Source organism: Primulina eburnea, chromosome 5 (assembly GCF_022965805.1).
Source record: "Primulina eburnea isolate SZY01 chromosome 5, ASM2296580v1, whole genome shotgun sequence".
In the NCBI taxonomy this organism is placed as follows: Eukaryota; Viridiplantae; Streptophyta; class Magnoliopsida; order Lamiales; family Gesneriaceae; genus Primulina; species Primulina eburnea.
In genome coordinates this window covers 18,100,350-18,124,853 of record NC_133105.1, presented here as the reverse complement: position 1 = coordinate 18,124,853, position 24,504 = coordinate 18,100,350, and the positions used below count along the sequence as shown (strand labels likewise).

The 24,504-nt window shown below is 38.9% G+C and overlaps 1 protein-coding gene across 1 annotated transcript; it reads right to left on the bottom strand.

The window, feature by feature from the left end:
• Positions 1-7,127: 7,127 nt before the first annotated feature.
• On the bottom strand, positions 7,128-7,688 carry LOC140831419 (uncharacterized). Its single transcript, XM_073195173.1, has one exon. It carries the CDS (start codon positions 7,686-7,688, stop codon positions 7,128-7,130), a length of 561 nt encoding a protein of 186 aa, XP_073051274.1.
• Between the last annotated feature and the right edge of the window lie 16,816 nt (positions 7,689-24,504).

The following is a 24,504-nucleotide window of genomic DNA, read 5'->3' as shown; positions in this document are numbered from 1 at the left end:
TGGCGCCGAAATAAGAGCTTGCTTTAAAGTATCAAAGCTCTTATGACATTCATCACTCCACACGAATTTATCATTCTTCTTGGTTAGTGAAGTGAGTGGCACTGCAATGGAAGAAAATCCCCAAATAAACTTACTGTAGTAACCGGCTAAACCCAAACAGCTGCGGATTTCTGATGCATTCTTTGGCTCAACCCAATCCTTAACAGCTGCTACTTTCGCTGGGTCCACCTCAATACCACTGCTAGATACTATATGCCCCAAAAATGCAACTTTCTGCAAGCAAAACTCGCACTTACTAAACTTTGAAAACAACTTACGGCTCTGCAAGGTCTGCAAAACTGTCCTCAAGTGCTGGCTGTGCTCCTCATGGCTCTTCGAGTATATAAGAATATCGTCAATGAACACTATGACGAACTGGTCGAGGAACGCCTGAAATACTCGGTTCATGAGGTCCATGAAAATAGATGGAGCATTAGTCGCTAAAAACTCGTAATGTTCATATCTAGTGTTGAAGGTTGTCTTAGTTTTACTTTACTATGACCACGAATTCTGATTTTTTTTTCCTCACAATTCCCAATATTAAAAATGGAGGTTCACACTTATCTTATCTCACTTTCCTTATACTATATCCGTAATGTTCATCGATTTATTACCTTAGAATTTATGCAGCTCAACATAAGAAATCTTAGCACCAAAATTTACTGATCAACTTCTAAGCTTGGTTCTACACTCAAAGGTTAAACCTTATCTTAACCCAGTAATAACATTGACCTACGATCCTTCAATCGAATCTTTACCTTAGACACCAAACTTACGTAACTTAGCTATTTATAAGTACATCCCAAATAAAGATTGTTGCAAATCTTAAATTTCGAGTAACACTAATCCATAAAATCCGAAAATATACAATATCGATATTCTGCTTAGATAATAAAACCTTCCTAGCATCAAACACATGCTTAAACTATTTCCTTCCCAATTACATTATAGTTAAGGCCTAAGACACTTAAATCTTCCTCATTCGAACAAATGTCACACTTTGATGTATCCTCAATACTTAATGCATTCTAACGTATAAAGCTTAATAAGTTTCCTCCTGTTAATGATGGACTATTCTAATAAATCAACTTCAATTATAACCCACATAATTCAAGAATCCTCATATAAAGATTTTGGATTTCTGACTCAATAAAAATCTTAATATTCGACATTGGTAATCTATGTTGAATATAACTAATTCCCTTTTTATTTCACTCAATATCCCTGTATGATCACCTATTCCAAAAATTTGAAATTAAAACTTACACGACCCAAGTAGTCTTAGACAACCTAATTCCAGTACTCATATCCACTTAATCCTAAGTTTCTTAACGACTTACAAAGATTCCTCAAGACAAGGTGCCTCTTTCCAAGCCTATCGACCTAAATGTCCCTTTGGTTCTACCCTGTCGCCAAAGCTTTCGACACGGCAACTGTATAAGTCGTAGGACCAGCAACTCGAACATCATGGCGCAAGATCGGCCGCAACCCATCCATGAAATGCATCAGATTACTCTGGGCATCGTTAGCTATCAGGGGTACGAAATGACACCCTCTCTCAAACTTCCTCACAAAGTCTGCCACGCTGCTGTCTCCCTGCCGCAACGTCATGAACTCCCTGGTCAGGCGAGAGCGTACTTCTTCAGTGAAGTACTCGGAGTAGAAAACCTCCTTGAACCTATTCCACGTCAATGTTTGTAGTTCACTGATACTGACGCGCTTTCCCACCAAAGCCTTGCATCTCCAGTCAACAAGAAGGTGGCACATCTAACTCTGTCAGCATCCTGTAGCTCCATAAATGCAAAGATTACCTCAATGGAATTAATCCATCCTTCCGCTATCATCGGTTCAGTGGTCCCGAAAAATACTTCTGATTCATCCTCCTAAATCTTTCATAGACTGCCTCCAGTTTGGGCCTCGTCCCTGTGTCTGCTGCAGTCTAGTTCCCCACAAACTGTGCGAAGAACTGGGCCATCCCTGAAATAATCTGAGCCTGCATATCTGGGTGGGCGAGGAGGAGTGACCTTCTCCCCATCCTGGGCTTTCCTATTCTCATCGCATGCTTCACGCACAATCCTACATCTGGGAGGCATACTGTTCTAACATTTACCCAACACGAAAACCCAAAATGCATGAACATGATATCAATGAAATAAGATGCACGTACTACAACTTTAAATTATGCTCATGCTGAAATCAGAACTTAATGCTTACTACATAACATAAATTTGAAACCTTAAAACTTACAGACTTGAGGTGTGACTTCGCGAGCTTCTTGCGACTGGCAGTAGGCATAACCCTTTACAAGAACACCGCTCTGATACCAACTGTAACGTACCGTACTTTTACCATTCAAAATTTGCGGAAAAATTAAAATTTTCATAAACATAAAATAACCTTCAAAGTTTGCCATAAAATATCTCAGCCAAGTCCCCCATAAGACATGATTGTTCAAAATAACTACAATAAAATTTGCTCACAAAAGGTTTGCTTAAAGTATTTCCATCAAAATATGAAATCAGAGTAATTTAACTTTTGCATAAAACTTAAACATGGCGGTCATCGGGTTTAGCCTTCCGCTCAGTCCAAGCCTACCCCTTGGTCGCCACCTCCTGTCTCCTCAACAACATACTCACCTGCATCGATCAAGTCTAGTGAGTCTAATGACTCAACACGTATAAATCGGAATAATGAGTATTACGTAATAATACCACATACAACTTTAAAATAGAGCGTACATACTAAAACTTGAACTTGCATAACGTAACTTGAACATACGTACATATATAGACGTACCATACCTTGAAAGCTTTCATAAACATGCTTGCATAACTGAACGTACTTAAACATACATGACTTTATTTTGCATAGAGGCATGTTTCAAAGCAAGTGACCCATAACATAATAAATGCCTTATCAGACAAACCACAGTACTGGGCTGACAGGTACGTATCCACTGCCACATACATGAGATCATGTTCATAATTTAACGGGCTGGTTGGTCCCCGTTCATAATTTAACGTTTTCCAACCTCGATCTAACCCGTTCATAATTTAACGGGCGAATTGGTCCCCGTTCATAATTTAACGCTTTCCAATCCTAAACATAATTTGGTCACAAGACATTTAGCATACCTCAAAACTTAAAATATTTTCTTTTTCACGTCATCATACTTACTTGGCGTTGAGGTATTCGTTGAATCTCACTTGGGGCCGCTACTGCACATACTAACATAAATTTTAAATACTTAACTTGCATGTCTTAGACGTAGGTACTCGAGCTCACCACCAAAGTGAATAAGTAGCTTATGACATTCTAGTTCGCTCAGGACTTGACCTCGCATAATCATCATACTAAACCATGACATAAAACCACAAAACAAATCCTATATTTTTACATAAATAAATTTTAACCAAGGTGCTAAACCATGATATAGAACCTGAAGCAAATCCTAAAAAAAAAAGTAAAATTTTTTTTAAAAATTTTTATTTTAAAAAAAGGGTGTACACGGACCTCGGGTCCGGGGAGGCTCTGGAAATTTGTATTTTTGAAGGAAAGAGGACACGGACTCCGTGTCGGGGTCTTGGTACCCTTTGTCTTTGCAAATTCACGAAAACTCACTAACTTAATCTTTGACCCTTACAACCCAAGCCTAAGGACCATGAACCAACACCTCGAGACTCATCCTAGGATGTTATTACATTGATTCAAACCCGTAAAAACGCCCCAAATGTCCCTAAGCATCAACAATCAATTCCAACACAACAATAACCCGTAATTAGGCATCGTTTCGCTTCCTACGACTTCTATTACATCCCAAGCCAATCCCGACCCGAACGAACCACCAAATAACACCTAAATACATCTTGCAACATATCTAAATGCAGTAGCACAAGCCCGGCGATGTCCAACGAAGCCTGCAACAAATAACTTCAAGAACACAATTTACATAAAAGTCGCATCTTGAGCAGTCCCACGAAAAACTCCATAACTCACTCGATTTTCGTCCAAAAATTTCGAATTTTATATCAAATCGAAGGTATCAAAACGTTCTACGTTTTTCTCATTGAAAGTTTTCTCAAAATCGTTACCGAAAATTTGCAGTAACTCAAAATACAGTGAAAAATGGTATTTCAGATCTAAAAACTCTTTCAAAATGCATCGATAAATTTCCAGCTCAAACTACTACACATCATATGTGGATTTTAAGCATAAAAATAATGCAACACATACTATGACATGATCGACGCAGAAAAGAGAGATTATACGTGCCTTTTGATATTTAAAAATACCGATACGACGATACCGAAGCGGAGACGGTGCGAGGCTCGATCCGAGACGATTGTGGCACTAAAATCTTTCAATAAAACCAACGAGAACTTGATGGAAAATCGAATGGAAGGGGGCGGCTGCTTTCACCTCTTAGAACCCTAGTTTTCTCCTCTCAAAATAATAAAAAATCTGATTTGTGAAAGTGTGTGTGTGTTAAGCGATTTTTAGTGTGTGTAAAAGTGTGTGTGTGTGTGTTAAGATAGTAATTAGGGAATGAACTTGCTTGACAAAAATTTAACAATTAATTAAAATCCTAACCTTCCTCTAACTTTTAATAATATCTCTAGATTTGAAATAGAATGTACCAGTGGCAAATATTTAAAAGTTACCATCATAAAACTCACCTAATCAAGATATTAGGCTTTTAAAATACTAAAACTCTAGAATTTATTTAAAATGCCCCAACTTCAACTTAAAATAAAATACCACATTTAAAATTTGCCAACTCGACACCGGTCTCTTTTCCTCGGTCTCGCCTCGAATAATCGCCTGAAACGTTAAACTCGAAAAACATTTTAACGTGCATCACATAAACATAAATAATTTAAAATAATGCATTCACATAAATCGTGCATGGCTTAAAACTCATTTTTAAAATTAATTAAATGATATAATAATTAAATAAATGCATGGGTTATGCGTGTGCTAAGTTTGGGCTCTACATCCAGTCTCCTCGTAAACAAGATCACCTACATCAATCACACCTAGTGAGTTTAAAGATTCAACACACCTGAACCGTTATAACAAAGTACATATACATATCAAACAACATTGAAAATTACTGTAATTAAAATAACTTTCATCATATATCTAAAGCATGAACATATACATAACCATAACATACACATAAACATATTCATATCATTTCATCGTAAACGTATTCGTTTTTCCTTGATTTAATTCAGATCCTTAGTTGTGACTTTTGTACCAGCTGTTGTTCGATGAATCCATCTACGTAAACATAGCACCAGGTGGCGCGAATATCAGCGACACTCTCAGCCGTCAACTGAGCTTTTGCCTTACATGTTTCGTGTTCGTATTACCAACAACCAAGTCACCTCATTCAAACATGTCATCATATTCATCACTTATAAAAATTCATGCATATATGTATATTTTCTTGAAACCAAGCATGCAACATATTTTCAGCATTTTCATAAAAATTCCATAATCAAATGAAATAAACATTATAAACATGCATTAGCAGTTTTCAGAGCACAGCCCGGACTGTTAACTTGATTCAGGTGCAAAATAACCATTTAGCCCCTGAAACCCTAATTTTACCGTTTTACCCCTTGACCTTAAAATTTAGACCCGAAGCCAACTAAACGTATTAAAACACATTAAAAAAAATTATAATCATTTCTTAGATGTAAACTCGAGCCAATGCTATACATTCTATAATTCATTTTTAAACTTAGACCGAAGTCCCGATTTTAACCCGTATCAATCTGAAACATAACCAAACTTTCCCAAATTTAATCCATGACTTAAACACACATGAAAAACCCTCAAACCACCTAATTCCGACCGCCTAAGACCTTCGAAACCTCCTTAAATGTTGCTGTAATTTTCTTCTAAAGGCAACCGAAAACCCTAACTCCAAGTCAAGCTCTTAATTTGACCTAGCCCAAACCACGTCGAACCAGCCACAGGATCATTCAAGTGATTCATTTGCAATGAGGAAGGGCACAAGGCCATTGATTGCCCAAAGAAGAAAGGACAAACGGCTTACAGAGCTTATGTCATGCATGCCGAGGAGGCAGAAGCTGAGTCAGACACGACTTTGATCACTGCTAACTTAGTCGCTTAACATCTTTACCTTGCTTTAATTGCATTGCATGAAAATTTTTAGTTGATTAGTGGGATTTATTTGAGGTAATAAAGAACTTAGAAGAAAATAAGTTGCATGCTCTACTTTAATTAGATTTAAGAAATGAATTGAATCAATTGAAGAATTATATGGATTGAAAATGAAGAAAACGAAAGTATGAGGATTGAATTGCATAAATCGTAAACTATAGGAACTAAAATTCAAAAACCAAGAGCTCAAGGGTTTAAATGCACAAAGCTGAGAATTTTATGGGTTAATATGTAATTTTTAAGAAGTCTAGGGACTGAAATTGACGTGACCGAAAGTTTCTAGTTGAAATCTAAAATTTTTGAAAATTCAGGGACTACATTGCAAAGTTTTAGAATTATAGAAACTGTTCTGAGAAATCTGTGGTTGTTTACGTAATTTCTGGAATTTTAGGGATCAAAAAATTAAATTTAGAGAGGTTAGGGCCTGAATTGATTAAATTCGAAAATAATTTGGGAAAAGATGTAAATTTCGGAACTTTAGGGCCAAAAATGGAAGAATTTCGAGAAAACAAGGGCTGAAATGTAATTTTCGAAAATAATTTTTGGGTGGATTTTGTAATTTCAAGGTTTACTAAGGGTTAAGTGAGGCATATTTTTTAGAATTATGGGTTATTAATGATAGGAATTCTTTAGTTTTTTCGACTCAAATGGATTGGTTGGTTAATTTATCGCATAAAGGATACATATTTCAGTTGTAGCTACCTATGCATTGCTAGATTCAGTAGCTACACAATCATTCATATCTGAGACGTTTGTCAAGCGAATGAAAATTATACCCCAAGATTTGGATTTGGGCTTTAGAGTTTCTATTCCTTTTGATTATCGGATGGTCACCACGAGTATTGTGAGGAATCTGGAGCTTAGTTTGCAGAAGAATGTGGTACAGGAAGATCTCATCTTACTCCTGATACAGAAAATACACCTCGAAGGCTTGGTAAGGGTTTAGTGCCCAGAATTCTCCCCCGTACATCGTCGAGAGATGGGTTAAGGCCTGATAGAAAACTGAATATCCTCCGTTGCTCTACAATCTGCCGAAATTTGTCACCATCCGCTAGGCACTCCCAGTCATAGGTTTCGAAGAGATCCAATTGCTGCCATAGACGAGTAAGTGCATTGAAGAAATCAGTGACAGAGGACTCTCCTTGGCGGAGATCTTGCAGCCGGCATTTGATGGCAAACAGTTCGGAGGTGTTGTCTTTGCTGGAGTATGTATCCTTTGCGGCTTCCCAAATCTCCTTTGCACTGCGATATAAGAGAAAATTCTCTCCTATCTCGGTTATCATGGAATTGATTAACCATGACATAACCATGCAATTCTCTGAATTCCATGTCCGAGATTTTGGATCCTCAGGAGATGGACAAATTGCTTCACCGGATAGGAAACCATCTTTTCCACGGCCACAGATAAAGAGTTTGACAGATTGGGACCACTGTAGATAATTTTTTCCATTCATCGATGACCACACACGACTATCTTGGGTTTTTCTCATGAAAAATAAATCAGAAAGTACCCAGATCTTTAAACACTTTCATTCAATGATCAAGACCCAATTTTCCTCTCATATTCATGTGCTACGCACTGATAGGGCCCGTGATTATTTCAATTCTGAGTTGGGGAGTCATCTGCAATCACATGGGATTGTTCACCAAAGCTCATGTGTGTATACCCCTCAACAAAACGGAGTCTCTGAGCGCAAAAATCGCCATCTCCTTGAGGTTGCTCGTGCATTACTCCTTACCTCAAACGTTCCTCATCACTATTGGGGTGATGCAATATTAACCGGTACATACTTAATAAATAGAATGCCCTCAAGAATACTACAATTCAAAACTCCTATTCAGACCCTCCTGGAAACTCATCCTTCTCCTCATTTACTTCATGAACTTCCACTTAAGGTGTTTGGTTGTTCATCCTTTGTCCACATACCCTAGCATCACCGCAACAAACTCGAACCACGTGCTGTCAAGTGCATCTTTCTTGGCTATTCTCCTCACCAAAAAGGGTACAAATGCTATTCACCGACCATGAAACAATACTACAATTCTATGGATGTCACGTTCTTTGAATCTCAACCGTTCTATCCCGGTTCTTCCCTTCAGGGGGAGTCACCCATCAAGGAACCAAACAGTCTGGAATTCACAATACCATCCATCCCTCATATAGAGCCACTTAGATCCATGACTACACCCATAGACTCCTCTCCAGATCATAGCAAACTCAAACTCCAGGAGCCAATCCATACATATTCCCGTAGAAAGCAACATCATCAAGAGAATATAACAATGCCCGCAGAAATTCAGGCTGTTCATGACATCTCCTCGATTGCAAATCCAGGTACTCATTCTCACGATTTGACCATTACTGATACTCATGTGATTAACAGCAGTGAGCTTGATGATAATCTTGATGAAAGACCTATTGCACTACGGAAAGGAACTCGATCTTGCACACAACATCCGATAGGCAACTTTATCTCATTTAAACGGTTTTCACCTACATATTGTGCCTTCCTTTCTAATCTTGATCAGGTCCAGATTCCCTCCACTATCGAAGCTGCCTTAAATGATCCAAATTGGAAAGTTGATGTCCTAGATGAAATAAAGGCGTTGGAAAGGAACAATACATGGGCCATCACTGATCTTCCATCTGGTAAGAAACCAGTCGGGTGCAAGTGGATTTTTACAGGAAAACATAAGCCTGATGGGAGTATAGAACGACTAAAAGCTAGACTTGTAGCCAAGGGGTATACTCAATCATACGGCATTGACTACCAAGAAACCTTTGCCCCTGTTGCTCGACTTAACACTATTCGAGTTCTTCTGTCCCTTGCTGTTAATCTCGACTGGCCATTGTTCCAACTTGATGTCAAAAATGCTTTTCTTAATGGTGATCTCGAGGAAGAAGTCTTCATGAAAATACCTCCCGGCTTTGAATCCGAAATACCAAGTACCAAGGTGTGCAAGTTGCGGAAATCCTTGTATGGGCTTAAACAATCCCCTAGAGCTTGGTTTTATCGATTCATGAAAGTATTGACGGGCGATGGCTATTCTCAATGTCAAACCGATCATACCTTGTTCGTGAAACAATCTGAAGACGGAAAAAGTGCCATTCTTATTGTTTATGTGGATGACATTGTACTCACAGGGAATCACAAAGAAGAAATCGAGCATGTAAAACTTCTCCTCAATCGGGAATTTGAGATGAAAGATCTCGGGCATCTCAAATATTTTCTGGGAATGGAAGTGGCCCGATCGTCTGGTGGTATATTTATTTCTCAACGTAAATATGTTACTGATCTTCTACAAGATACAGGGATGTTAGGGTGTAAGCCTACAGACACTCCAATGGATCCCAATATCAAATTTTGGGAGAAAGGGGACCATGTCTTAGTGGACAAGGGAAGATATCAAAGATTAGTGGGGAAATTAATATACCTTTCACATACCCGACCTGACATTGGATTTGTTGTCAGTGTTCTCAGTCAATTCATGAACAACCCGACCGAGGAACATATGGCAGCTACATACCGGGTGTTGAGGTACCTCAAAGGGTCCTCTGGTCAAGGAATCTTATTCCGGAAGACTACAGATAGAAGAACTCAGGTATACAGTGACGCTGATTGGGCTGGTTCTCCTACAGACCGACGGTCAACATCAGGGTATTGTACATTTGTTTGGGGGAACTTGGTGACGTGGAGGAGCAAGAAACAATCTGTTGTTGCACGCAGCAGCGCTGAAGCCGAATTTCGGGCTTTGGCCCTTGGGATATGTGAGGGAATGTGGCTTAGAAGATTGTTAACAGAATTAAAGGTTGAAGAAAATTCTCAAGTTGAAGTTTTATGTGACAATCAAGCGGCCATCAATATATCAAAGAATCCGGTTCACCATGATAGGACGAAGCATGTTGAAATAGATCGTCACTTCATTAGTGAGAAGATTGAAGATGGAGTCATTACTATCAACTACGTCCCTTCTAAACTTCAGTTAGCTGATATTCTCACAAAAGCTCTATTCCGCCCCACCTTTGCTGAATTGTCTTCCAAGATGGGAATGATAAATCTCTACGACCCACCTTGAGGGGGAGTGTTGGAATGTCTATCTTATCTTATCTAATCTTTAGTTAGTTGTATAAGATCTTTTATCAATCTTTTATCTGCTTATCTTAGTTTATCTTTATCCATCCTTTTGTATTTGAATTCCTTGAATTCCTAGGGTTAGAGTAGCTTATCTCTTTTAGTTTCTTTATTTAAAAGCATTGTAACCTACTCATTTGTGAATAAGAGGAATACGGTGCCTTCCACCGATACTTGGTCCCGCTGTTTTAACTTCACTATCGTTTAGAACCAGCCGAGATGAAAGAGCTGAAGGATTAAATTCAGGAATTGCTGGACAAGGGTTTTATTCACCCAAGCTACTCTCTTTGGAGCGCACCGGTATTATTTGTGAAGAAGAAGGATGGTATAACGCGACTCTGCATTGAATATAGGAGCTGAACAAAGTCACCATCAAGAATAAGTATCCCTTGCCTAGAATTGAAGAATTTTTTGATCAGCTGCAGGGAGCTTCGTGTAACATCTACTAATTTAAAAGTGCAGAATTTTTTTTTTTTTAAAGCTCATAATTTTTAAATAACGCTCAACTGCTTCGCATGCATGTGCTCTATTAAAAATATAACATTTAAAAATGATCTTAATATTTGACAGTAAGAAAAATTGTGCAGTTTAAAATAACAAACTCATCCAAAATTTACGCAAACATAAACGAATAAAATCCTAAAATCACCAATGTATAAAGATGTTCATATCCTCTCAAATCTCATGAATCATAATGTGGAAAACATGCGGTCCTCGGGTCGTGTCACCCCACCAGGTCTGCCTACTCAAAGTTGGGCAACTCCAGTCCCCTCAACATCAAGCTCACCTGAATCACACACACCTAATGAGATTAAAGAGTCAACACACCTGTACCAGAAATAACAAGTACATATACATGACATACAGTAGTGAAAAATACCATACTTAACATATATTTCGTTAACTTAAAAGCATGAACATAAATGTGTCATATAAACTCAAACGTGTCAGAGCATGTCTCATCATGTCATCGTATACATATAAATTTTCTTTTAATTGAATTCAATTCATTAGTTGTGATTTTCGTATTCGCTCTATCGTATCAGCTCTATTCGATCCATCTTAGTATAACTGTGGTACCCGGCGGTGGGGACATAAGCGACATCATTACCCTTCCATTGAGCCTTGGCCTAAGCTCAAAATATCTCATGTAATCGTATACATATAAATCATCATTCACAATCAACTCTCATCCTTCAAAAACATTATCATATTCACTACTTAATCAAAACATGCATATACGTAACTATTTCTTGAAACTAAGCATGCAGCGTATTTTTGTAAATACATAAAATCATAAACATGATGCGTAAACATTTAAAACATGATAAAATGTACTCAGGGTGGTGCCAGGACCAAATTCTCATCCCGGGTGTAAAATGACCATTTTGCCCCTCGAAATCCAAAATGACCGTTTTACCCTTGAACCTCTAAAAATTTGACCTGAAGCTTACCAAACTCCTTAAAACATCCCAAAACCTATTAAAAGTATTTCTTAGATGTAAACTCGAGCCCGTTTAAAAACTTAATTGATTCTTTTTAAAAACTTGGACCGGGGTCCCGGTTTTAACCCGAATCGACACAAAATCAACCAAAATCCTCCAAAATTTTTACCGCACCTTATAATAATCAAAAAGGTACTAAAAAACTCAAAACCAGAGCCCTAAACTCTCGGCCATACACCTACGTTGCTGGAAGTATTCTACCACTCCCCAAACGCTACCCCAGGTGCGATCTTTCCTATAATTGTCGATCCCTGCCCACAACCGACAGGACCATCCAATGACCACCCATTCCTGGACTCAACCGAGGCTCCCTCTGGACCTGCTGAACCGACGGCTACACCCCCATGCAAGCCACAGCTCGACCTGAATCGAAGTTCAACCATAAGCACACATCGCGTCCGATCTCCTACCCCACGCCCGAACGGCTGCAAGGCTTGTTCCAGCAAGGCTCAAGCATTCATAAGCCGTGGATCAGACCCATCAGGGGCTGGTCCATGGCTTGGATAAGGCCTTGCATCTCTGGTCCAAGAAAATTTTCCTAAACCCTCCCCAACTAGCCTAAACAACAAGGGATACACTCAACTCCCATCCAACTCGACCAAGCCTCGCATCCAGCTTTGAAAACCCCTTCCTATCGATAATAACAGACCCCCATCGACGCCATACAGCAGCTCCCTTGCAGTAAAGATCATAAAAACGTGAGTATCGATCATGGGAATTCAAAAACAAAAGCAAAACCAAAAACTTCTCATGCTCAAGGCTAGATCAAAAATTTTCTCACACAAATTCATACACAACAGCAATATAGGACATGAATTATGCAAAAACAATGTTACATGGCGTGCTTTGATGTATTTTCAACGAAATCTTGAATAACCCCGCGAAGGGAAGGCACGAGAGGAAATTTTCTTGCAAGAAATTCTATGGCCGATGCTTTGCTGCTGAAGGAGGTGCTGAAACCGAGAGAATATGGCTGAGTGGAAGGGAGTGTCGGCTGTTTAGTTTAGGTTAAGGGGTTAATTAAATAGATAACAATTAAGCTATTGGGCCCTAACTTTATTTAAAAGAGATTAAAATAGTTTTGAGTCCAACAAGCTTAAAAATAGGTCCATCAAGCCCAAACATACTCCCGAAAAATATTTCATTTAGGTACGTTCTTTAAAATAATACCCGAACCCTCAAAAAGTCCTCTTGATTCGATAAAATTAACGTACCGATTAAAAATATGCTCCGACGGGTAAAAATACCCAAAATATCTCATTTTTTAAAAAATACATTTAAAACACCTTATATTAATTAATAAAAATTAATCATGTAATTAAAATAAATTTTTCTGATAATTTCCGGTCTTCGTTAATCTTTCGAGAGTGAAATGCAACTTAAAAAACCAAATGCATGAACTTTTAAAATATCATGAATTAAATCCTATCATGCACTAATTAGCATAAAATGCATAAAATTAGTTAAACACATGATTTAAATAGAACCTTAGATTGCACGCAGTCAGGTTACGTGAGTTAAATTCCTGGACCTTACACTTCGATTTTTTCGAAGATAGATCTTCGTTTGGGATACCATCAGCTGAAGGTGAAGGAGTCATGTAAACGTACCGTAATTTTACTATTCAAAGTTTGTGGAAAAATTAAAACATTTCTTAAATAAAACGTGAATCTTCAAAATTCGATAAAAGAGTTAAAACTGTACGTCTCGCAAGTTGTTGCAACAAAAGATTTGGTAGTTAAAGTTTGACAAAAGTATTAAATGTTAGCATAAAACGTAAAACATGACGGTCATCGGGTTAGCCTCCCGCTCGGCCCAAGCCTGCTCCTCGGTCCCCACCGTCAGTCTCCTCATAAATATCCTCACCTGCATCGATCAAGTCTAGTGAGTTTAAAAACTCAACACGTATAAACTGGAAGTAACAAGTACTACATAATAAGATCACATGCAACTTTAAAATAGGACATACATACTTAAAACTTGAACTTTCAAGACAAAACCTGAACATACGTACATACATACTTAGAAGTGCCATAAACTTTTTTAAACATTCTTGCATACTTGAAAATACTTAAACATACATAGCTTCATCATTTTGCGTAGAGATATGTTTCAATGCAAGTGACCCATAACATAATTCGCCTGATCAGACTAAACCACAGTACTGGGATTACAGGCATGTATCCACTGCCACATACATGAGAACCCGTTCATAATTTAACGGGTTGGTCCCCGTTCATAATTTAACGCTTCCCAATCCTGATCTAATCCTATTCATAATTTAATGAGCGGATTGGTCCGCGTTCATAATTTAACGCTTTCCAATCCTAAACATAATTTCGTCACAAGACATTTAGCATACCTCAAAAACTTAAAATATTTTCTTGCATGTCAAACATACTTACTTGGCGTTGAGGGATTCGTTAGACTTCGATTGGGGCCGTTGCTGCACATACTAACATAAATTCTTAACTTGTATAACTTGGACGTAAATATCATGCTTACTTACGAGCTCATTCAATTCCTTAGGACGTTATAAAATTCCCATGACTCGACCTTGTAAATCATTGTACTACACCATGACTTCGAACCTCAAAGCACACTATAAAATTTTTCCCAAAATATGAAGGACCCGGACCCAATGTCTGGATCCGTGTAAGGGTCTGTGTAGGTTCGAACACCGATGACTCGAAAAGAAGGGAGGACACGCACCCCGTACTAGGGTCCGTGCATGGTCCGTGTAGGTGCGCAAAAGAAGTATTCGAGAAGAAGAAGGGACACACACCCCGTGTCAGGGTCCGTCTGAGGGTTCGTGTGGGCTCGCTAAATCGACACCGAGAAGAAATAAAGGCACAAAACTCGTGCCAGGGTCCGTGTACCTGCACTAATTGGAACCCAACGAGAATTCAATACATCAGATGCTTATCTTTCTAGACTCGATTGTACGGACCATGAAATGACACCCCGAGACCCATCCTAGCATACCATAACATTGAACCAAACTGGTACAAACATTCCAAAGCAACGACGTCCACCCTACTACTCATACAAATTAAAAACATAGCAATTGACAACAAATTGTTTCCTACAACTTCTAATGGATTCAATTGCCTATCGACACTAACCGACAATCCAAATGCCAACCCAACATCATACTAAGCATACCTAAACGCAGCAACGATCACCCGTCGATCCCCAACGAAGCCTGCAACCATAAAACTTCAAGAACGTATCAATATCGTAAGTTTTCTGAAAACGTAGTTTGAGCAGTCCCACGAAAAACACCATAACTCATTGAATTTTTATCCAAATATTTCGAATTTACTGTCAAATCACAGGTATCAAAAATTTCTATAATTTTCACGTTGAAAGGTTTCTCAGAATCACGATCAAAAAATTGCAGTATTTAAAAAGACAGCAAAAACGAGTTTTCAGATCTAAAAATTATTTCAAAACTGATCCAAACTATTTTCTGCTCAAACGACGAACGTCACACATAAATTTTTACGCATAAAAATAGCACAACACATAATATGACAAGATCGATGCAGAAATGAAAGTATATACGCGCCTTTTGATAATTTGAAATACCGTAACGACGATACCGATGCAGAGACGGAGTGAGGGTCGATCCGGGACGAACGTGGAGCTAAAATCTTGTAATAAAATTCAGGAAAAGTTGCTGGAATAATGAGGGGATGGGGCGGCTGTGAGAACTTGTAGAACCCTAGGTTTTTTTTTTCCAAAATATGAATGAATGGATGAGTATGTGTTTGTGTATGTTGTGTGATACGTGTATGTGTGTGTAGAGTGTGTGTGCGTGTGTTAGAAATATTTTAGGGAGTGATTTTTGCTTAATTAAACCATTAACCATGTTAATCAATATACTAATTAAAATGTTACTCAATTAGCCAATTAATTAAAATACTATCCCTACTAACCTTTAAATAAAAATCCCCTAATTAAAATAACACACACCAAATGCTAATTTTAAAAGTTTAAAACTCTTAAATCACTAATTAAATAAATTAAGCTTTAAAATACCAAAAACTTAATAAATTAGTTAAAATGCCCCAACCTCAACTTAAACTAAAATATCACATTTTAAATTGCCAAAATCTTCACCGGTCTTTTTCTCGATCCCGCCTCGAGTAATAGCCTGAAACTTGAAAAACATTTTAACGTGCATCGCTAAAATCATTTTAAGCTTAAATAAAATATTTAACAATTTAAATAATGCATGGGTTATACGTGTACTGATTATTGGGTACTACAGTTCCTCCCCCACTTAATTAAATTTCGTCCTCGAAATTAAATCTTACCAAACAACTCCGGGTAGCGAATTCTCATGTCCGCTTCTGACTCCCAAGTGGCTTCTTCCACGACTTGGTTTAGCCATCGGACTTTAACCAAATTGGTCACTTTGTTCCGAAGTCTCCTCTCCTGTCTATCTAGGTTTTGGAAAGGTCTCTCCTCGTAAGATAGGTCTGGAGCCAACTGCAACGGCTCATAGCTCAACACGTGCGAAGGATTAGCTAGGTACTTCCTCAGCATCGAGAGGTGGAACACATTGTGTACCCCGGCCAGATTCGACGGAAGGGCAACACGATAGGCTAGTGTCCCAACTCTGTCAACAATTTCAAACGGTCCAATAAACCTCTGACTCAGCTTGCCTTTCTTCCTAAATCTCATAACACCCTTCATGGATGCTATCTTCACGAAGACGTGATCACCTACGGCAAACTCTAGATCTCTTCTTCTCTTATCAGCATAGCTCTTTTGACGACTCTGTGTGGTCTTCATTCTGTCTCGAATCTTGACCACCACATCCGCAGTCTGCTGAACTATCTCTGGACCAAGTTCTGCTCTCTCACAAACCTCATCCCAATGAATTGGTGATTTGTACTTCCTTCCGTATAACGCCTCATAGGGGCCATACTTATAAATGATTGGAAATTGTTGTTGTAGGTAAACTCAACAAGAGGTAAATTCGATTCCCAAGTCCCTTGGAAATCGATCATACAGGCTCGCAATAAATCCTCCAAAACCTGAATCACTCGCTCCGACTGGCCATCTTTCTGCGGGTGAAAAGCTGTACTGAAAAGCAATTTCATCCCCATGGCTGCATGTAAGCTCTTCTAAAAGGACGATGTCAACCTCAGGTCCCTGTCGGACACAACTGAAACTGGGATCCCATGCAACCGAACTATCTCCTTGAGATAGAGCTCCGCATACTGCGTCACAGAGAAAGTCGTCTTCACCGGAAAGAAATGCGCTGACTTAGTGAGTTGATCCACTATAACGCAAATAGAATTGGATCCCCTGACCGACCTTGGCAAACCAACCACAAAGTCCATAGTAACATTCTTCCATTTCCACTCTGAGATGGGGAGTGGTTTAATCAATCCTGCTGGTGTCTGATGCTCTACCTTCACTGCTGACAAGTGAGGCATCCAGACACAAATCTGCAGATGTCTCTCTTCATCCCAGCCACCAATACAAAATCTGTAGGTCCTTGTACATCTTGGTACCTCCTGGGTGAATAGAATACGGAGATGTGTGTGTCTCTGCCAGAATATCCTCTCTGATCGAATCAACACAAGGCACCCACATTCTTCCTCTGTATCTCACAATATCATCTGACACTGTGTAGAGTACACTGCCCTTGGCTTCGTCCTTCAGTCTCCATTTCTGTAATTGTTCATCTGAAGTCTGGCCCGCACGAATACGGTCTAGCAAGGAAGATTTGACTGTCAGATTAGACAGCCTCAGAGCTCTACCCTTGCGATAAACCTGTAAACCAAACTTCTGAATCTCAGATTGAAGAGGTCTCTGTAATGACAACTGTGCTACAACTGCCACTTTACTACTTAAGGCGTCTGCGACAACATTAGCCTTTCCCAGATGGTAGGTAATCTCACAGTCGTAGTCTTTCACTAACTCCAACCACCGTCTCTGTCTCATATTCAATTCTTTCTGAGTGAAGAAATACCTGAGACTCTTGTGATCAGTAAATATCTGGCATTTCTTGCCATACAAGTAATGTCTCCAAATTTTTAATGCAAAGACAACGGCGGCTAATTCTAAGTCGTGCGTCGGGTAATTCTTCTCATTCACCTTCAACTTCCTAGAAGCATAAGCTATAACCCGACCCTGCTGCATCAATACTGCGCCTAACCTGAGCTTAGATGCATCGGTGTATAGCAAAAAATCACCTTGTCCCGTCGGCATGGCTAACATTGGTGCTGAAATAAGAGCTTGCTTCAACGTATCGAAGCTCTTCTGGATCTTGCCACTCCACACGAACTTAGCATTCTTCTAGTTCAGTGAAGTGAGTGGCACTGCTATGGACGAAAACCCCTGAATAAACTTACGGTAGTAACCGGCTAAACCCAGAAAACTGCGGATTTCTGATGCATTCTTCGGCTCAACCCATTCCTTAATGGCTGCTACCTTGGTTGGATCCACCTCGATTCCACTTCTAGATATTATGTGACCCAAGAATGCCACCTTTTCCAACCAAAACTCGTACTTACTGAACTTCGCAAATAACTTGCGACTCTGCAAGGTCTGCAAAACTGTCTTCAAGTGTTGATCCTGCTCCTCATGGCCCTTCTAGTAAATGAGAATATCATCAATAAGCACTATGACGAATTGGTTTAGATAGGGCTGAAATACTCAGTTCATCAAGTCCATGAAAATTGCTGGAGCGTTTGTCAGTCCGAATGGTATAACCAAGAACTCGTAATTCACATATCTGGTTCTGAAGGCTGTTTTGTGAACATCTGCGTCTTTCACCTTCAGCTGGTGATACCCTGATCGAAGATCTATCTTAGAGAACACCGTGGCTCCCTGCAACTGATCAAACAAGTCTTGGATCCTAGGAAGTGGGTACTTGTTCTTTATCGTTATCTTGTTCAACACTCTGTAATCGATGCAGAGTCTCATACTCCCATCCTTCTTCTTTACAAAAAGTACTGGTGCGCCCCACAGTGAGAAACTGCGGTGGATGAATTCCTTGTCTAGAAGCTCCTGGATCTGCTGTTTGAGTTCTAGCATCTCCGCTGGAGCTAATCGGTACGGTGCCTTAGAGATTGGCACTGTTCCTGGCATGAGCTCAATTTCAAAGTCCACCTCTCTCTCTGGTAAAAACCTGTGACTTCGTCAAGAAATACGTCTGGGAAGTCTCTGACTAGTGGCACATCTGATAATGACAGAGTGGGTATGTCAGGTGCAGAAATAACGCTGGCCAAGAAGGCCTGACACCCTTTAGAAATAAATCTCCGAGCCTGCATGCAAGAGATCATGCGAGGAAAACTTCTCCATCTGGCTGGTTCAAACAAAAACTGCTCCATGCCAACCGGTCTAACTAAAACGGATCTCTTCTGAAAATCAATCAAGACTCCTGGACCTTACACTTCGATTTTTTCGAAGATAGATCTTCGTTTGGAATACCATCAGCTGAAGGTGAAGGAGTCAAATGTTCATAAGACAGATTTTAGGACTCGATATGGGCACTACGAGTTTATGTTGATGCCATTCGGGTTGACCAATATGTCAAAGATCTTCATGGATATAATGAATCTCATATTTAAACCGCATTTGTATCATTTTATCATAGTATTTATAGATGATATTATGATTTACTCGAGGAGCAGAGAAGATCACAATCAGCACTTGAGGACAGCTCTACAGATATTGAAAGACAGAAAGCTAATAGTTAAGTTCAGCAAGTGCGAGTTTTGGCTCTAGAGAGTGGCTTTCTTAGGCCACATCATTTCCAGAAATGGAGATGAGGCTGATCCTAGAAAAGTCAAGGCAGTTAAAAAGTGGTCAGTACCTAAGAGTGTAATCGAGATCCACAGTTTCTTGGATCTAGCTGCCTACTACAAGAAGTTCATTCAGGGTTTTTCTTATATTGCAGTACCATTGGCCTCTTTGATGAAGAAAAATTCGAAGTTTATTTGGGGGTCAAACTGCCGGAGAGTTTCGAAAAGTTGAAGCAAGCTATGAATTCAGCCCTAGTTCTATCGATGCCATTAGGGCAAGGAGAGTTAGTTCTTTATACAGAAGCTTCGCAGCTTAGTTTGGTCGCAGTCTTGATGCAGAACGATCGCGTGATAGCATATGCATCTAGAAAGTTCAAGATTCACGAGAAGAATTACCCGACTCATGACCTTGAGATTGCAGCAGTAGTATTTGCTCTGAAGTTCTAGAGACATTACTTATATGGGGAGAAGTTCAAAATTTTCATTGATCATAAAAGCTTGAAGTACTTCTTCACCCAGAAAGAGTTGAACATGAGAGAACGAAGATGGTTAGAGCTGGTGAAGGATTACGACTGCGATATTAGTTACCATCCGAGAAAGGCTAGTGTGGTCGCAGATGCTTTGAGTAAAAAGACAATATTTATTGCTCAGCTGTCAGTTTAGAGACCATTGAAAACAGAGATTCAGAAATTCGAGCTTATAGTGTATGTTATGCTGAGGCTCCTAAACTTTATACCATGTCTATTCAGTTGACTCTGAGTGATAAAATCCAAGCAGGTCAGTCTTCTGATGAGAAATTAAAGAAATGGAGACTAAGAGATGAATCTAAGGATCGGAAACTGTAATCAGAGGAGGATGACATAGTTCAATATCTTGATTGACTTCAGGTTCCTTGTGGTGATTCACTAAGGGATGTTGTTACGAAAGAAGCTCATAATACTCCGTACTCCATTCATCCTGGAAGTAAGAAGATTTATAAATATTTACAATCATTGTATTGGTGGCTGGGCATGAAATGAGACATCTTACGTTTTGTGTCCGAGTGTTTGTCGTGCCAGAAGGTTAAGGCAGAACACTATAGGCCAACCAAGAAGCTTAAGCCACTTCCTATTCCTGAGTGGAAATGTGAAAATATCACGATGGATTTTGTAGTAGGATTGTCAAGGACTATTAGAGGATTCAACACCATTTGGGTGATAGTTGATCATCTTACAAAATCAGCGCACTTTCTATCTATTATGACAACATTCACCATGACTCAGCATGCAGAGCTGTACATACGAGAGATAGTCCAATTACACAGAATTCCAGTGTCTATTTTTTCGGACAGAGATCCGAAGTACACATCGTCTTTCTCGAAGAGTCTGCATTCAGCTATAGGAACAAAGTTGTTGTTCAGTATAACGTTTCATCCTCTGACTGACAGTCAGTCTAAAAGAGTGATTTAGATTTCGGAGGATCTACTCTGAGCTTGTGTGATCGATTTCTAGTGCAGCTGGGAACCAAATAGATCTCTAGTGGAGTTCATCTAAAATAATACTTACCAATCGTCTATTGGTATGGTTCCATATGAGGCACTTTATAAGAGGAATTTCAGATCACTAACACATTGGGATGAGGTTGGTGAAAACAGAGAGTTTGGTCTGGAATTGATCAAACAGACAGCAGAGCTGGTAGTCAAAATCCGAGACATGATGACTACTCAAAGCCGCCAGAAAAGCTATGCTGATAAGCGACGAAGGGAACTAGAGTTTGCAGTAGGTGGCCACGTGTTTGTTAAAGTAGCACCCCCCTTTTGGTGTCATGAGATTTGGCAAGAAAATTAAACTCACTCTGAGGTTTATAGAACCTTTTGATGTTCTGGAGAATATTGGAACAATAGCTTATAGAGTGGCTTTGCCACCAATGCTGGCTAGAGTGCATAATGTGTTCCATATCTCGATGTTGAAAAAATACATCTCAAATCCTTCGCATGTACTGAATTATGAACCTCTGCAATTGACGGAAATATGTCTTATGAGGAAAGGACTACACAGATTCTAGATATGCAAGAAATAAGGCTCCAGAATAAGTTTATCCAAATGGACAAAGTCAAGTGGCTAAATCATTTGGAGGAGAAAGCTACTTGGGAAAGTGAGACTGACATGAAGAGTCGTTATCCGGAGTTATTTGGTAAATCTTAATTTCGAGGATAAATTTTCGTTTAAAGGAGGGAGGAATTTTAAGGTTCAAAATGCGATAACGTAATTCAACTGCTTGCAAATCGAAGAAAAATTGAAAATGTCTAATTAATAATTAAAATTGCATTTATGAAATATGGTAGTATTGCTTACATGTATAAACTAGGTTTTTCTATTATAATGCATCAATCAGGGTTTTCAAGGGTTATTCGAGACGCGACCGAGGAACTAAGACGGACGATCGTAAAGGAAAAATATTTTTTAATTAAACAATAATTTTTAATTATTTAATATATGGTATAATTAATGTGTAATTTTCAAAAATGGTGTCTTCTGAGATACTATTACGTGTTTAGTCATACTGCAAACATGTAATCGATTTTTGACAAAAATAAGGATTTTGGGGAGACTCAGTTAATATTTTCGCAAATTTTCCTAAACGAGATAGATTTTCTATATTCTAATGGGCCAATTATACTAAGGTTATTGGGTTTAGTTGTCTACCCAAATATTTATATCCAAATTTTTGGCTTCCAAGACCAAAATTCCTAAAAATCATGCTTAAAAATTAAAAGAAACCTAGGGTTTCTCTCCCCTAGTATCCGTGCACACACCACACGCCCCAAGCACTTTCACGTCAGTTCTTAAAGGAAAAAAAGTAGCAAGGTCTTCCCGATCACTCCGGCAACGCTCCTTCGTGTCAAGACTCGATTATTCGTGTGTGAATCATGCAAAGGCACGCCTTATTATTTTTTTCTCATCATTCATACCATATTATGTGTGAATATGTATTCTTGCATGAAAAATCCAAGAGCATCATAGTATTTTCGTTTTAATGGATATGAATGGAGAAAACTTGGAATTTCTTACCTTATAGCTCAGGATCTTGATGTGTACAAGGGGCTACATCGTTAGGTTTGTTAGGAGCATTATTTAGGGGCTGTCTAAGAATCCTATAAGGGGCTGTATAGGGCCTAAAATGAAGGGCCAAGGGACTAAACGAGATTTGGGTTTAAATATGGCTAGGGTTTGATTCTATGTTCATGGACGGTGCAGGCAGCGTGCGGCGGTTGGCTGCTGATCGATCAAAACTTGCATTGTGGAATCTTTAATAAAAATATGGTTTTATATGCTCAATAATTAATCGCAAGTGCACGATGTCAAGTAATAGTATAATGTACGCGAGTACAAGTATCGTTCCACTGAAGGCTGTATTTGACAATTATTATTTTCAGTTATTAAATCTTTAGCAACAAAAATTGATTGGTTGTTTTAGTACTACCATGCTCAAATAAATACGCAAATAAAATGATTCAAGAATTGGATCATGAAATATAATATCTAAAATGGTGGATTAAAATTCAAGGAGAAATGAATTTGTTGGGAACATCGGTTCACCTACCCCCTCGTTAATTAATTAATTGTTCGATATTTATTGTATGCTTCCGACAAGATTTCCTATTCAATTTAACACACTCTCTCGAGCTATGCCAAACTAATTCTACTCAATGAAGTAAGTAAATGTCTTTAATTATTTATCAAGAGTGAATCGCATGTCGATTTATGAAATCCCCTAGTTTTCGCCCTACCGGACTATGACTATCGGCGCTATCCAATTTCATATGTCTATGTAAATTGTAGATCCACGGATTATACTACTCGTTCATATTACAAGTTATTCTCTCGAACTCAATCGCAATATAAAAAAGTTGTTAAAGTTAGCTACGCTCTAACAACACGATAAAACAATAGTACATTCAAGAATAATGCAACAATCGAAATGTAAATTGATTAGATCAAAGTTTGGGGTAGGATCCTCTTAAATCCCAACAAATATTTAAAGTTAGCTACTCGAATTCATATTTAAAATAAACAAAGCAATGTTTGAATGATAAAAACTAGATTAGAAATACTATTCGTGACGAAAATGCGAGGAACGACGCCCGAAAATCTTCGAATCTTCAACTCCATGCGCAAAGTCCTCTCCAAAGCTTGTGTCGACTCTCCAATAATGTATGAATGATCCAAAAATGTCCAAGTCCCCTTCCATATCATCTACATCCCAAGAATAAGGTAAGGAATTGGCAAAGAACTTATTCCAAAAATATGTGGCGCTCGGGCGGTAGAAAATTACCACTCGAGCGCCACACGTTCTGTAAATTGCTTGGGTAATGCGGTAGTCGCTCTCGGGCGGTAGAAAATTACTGCCCGAGCGCCGAGTATTCTATAAGTTTTCTTCTCAGAAATCATTTCTCGCACCCGGACGGTAGAATATTACCGCCTGAGCACCATGTTTTCTGGAGATTTGCTGCGCGGATCGCCTTTCGCACCCGAGCGGTGAAATTCTACCGCTTTGGAGCCAGCCTTTCTGTATGTTTTTCTTGGCTCGCACACTTTGCTCCAATTTCGATTTTCCGGTCATTTTACCGGCAAATTTGTCACGCACAAGTAAGAAATGATAAAATGTATATGCTTAGACTAAAACGAACAAAATGTCAATGAATGTACGCATGCACAATACAAACACACATAAACTAATGCAATAAAACACGTAAAAACCACACCTATCAACCCCCTCATACTAACATTTTGTTTGCCCTAAAGCAAAAATAGGTTACAGACCACAAACAAAACATGAAACAAACACAAAGTGAAAGTATTAAAATAACTAGACTGATTGCGA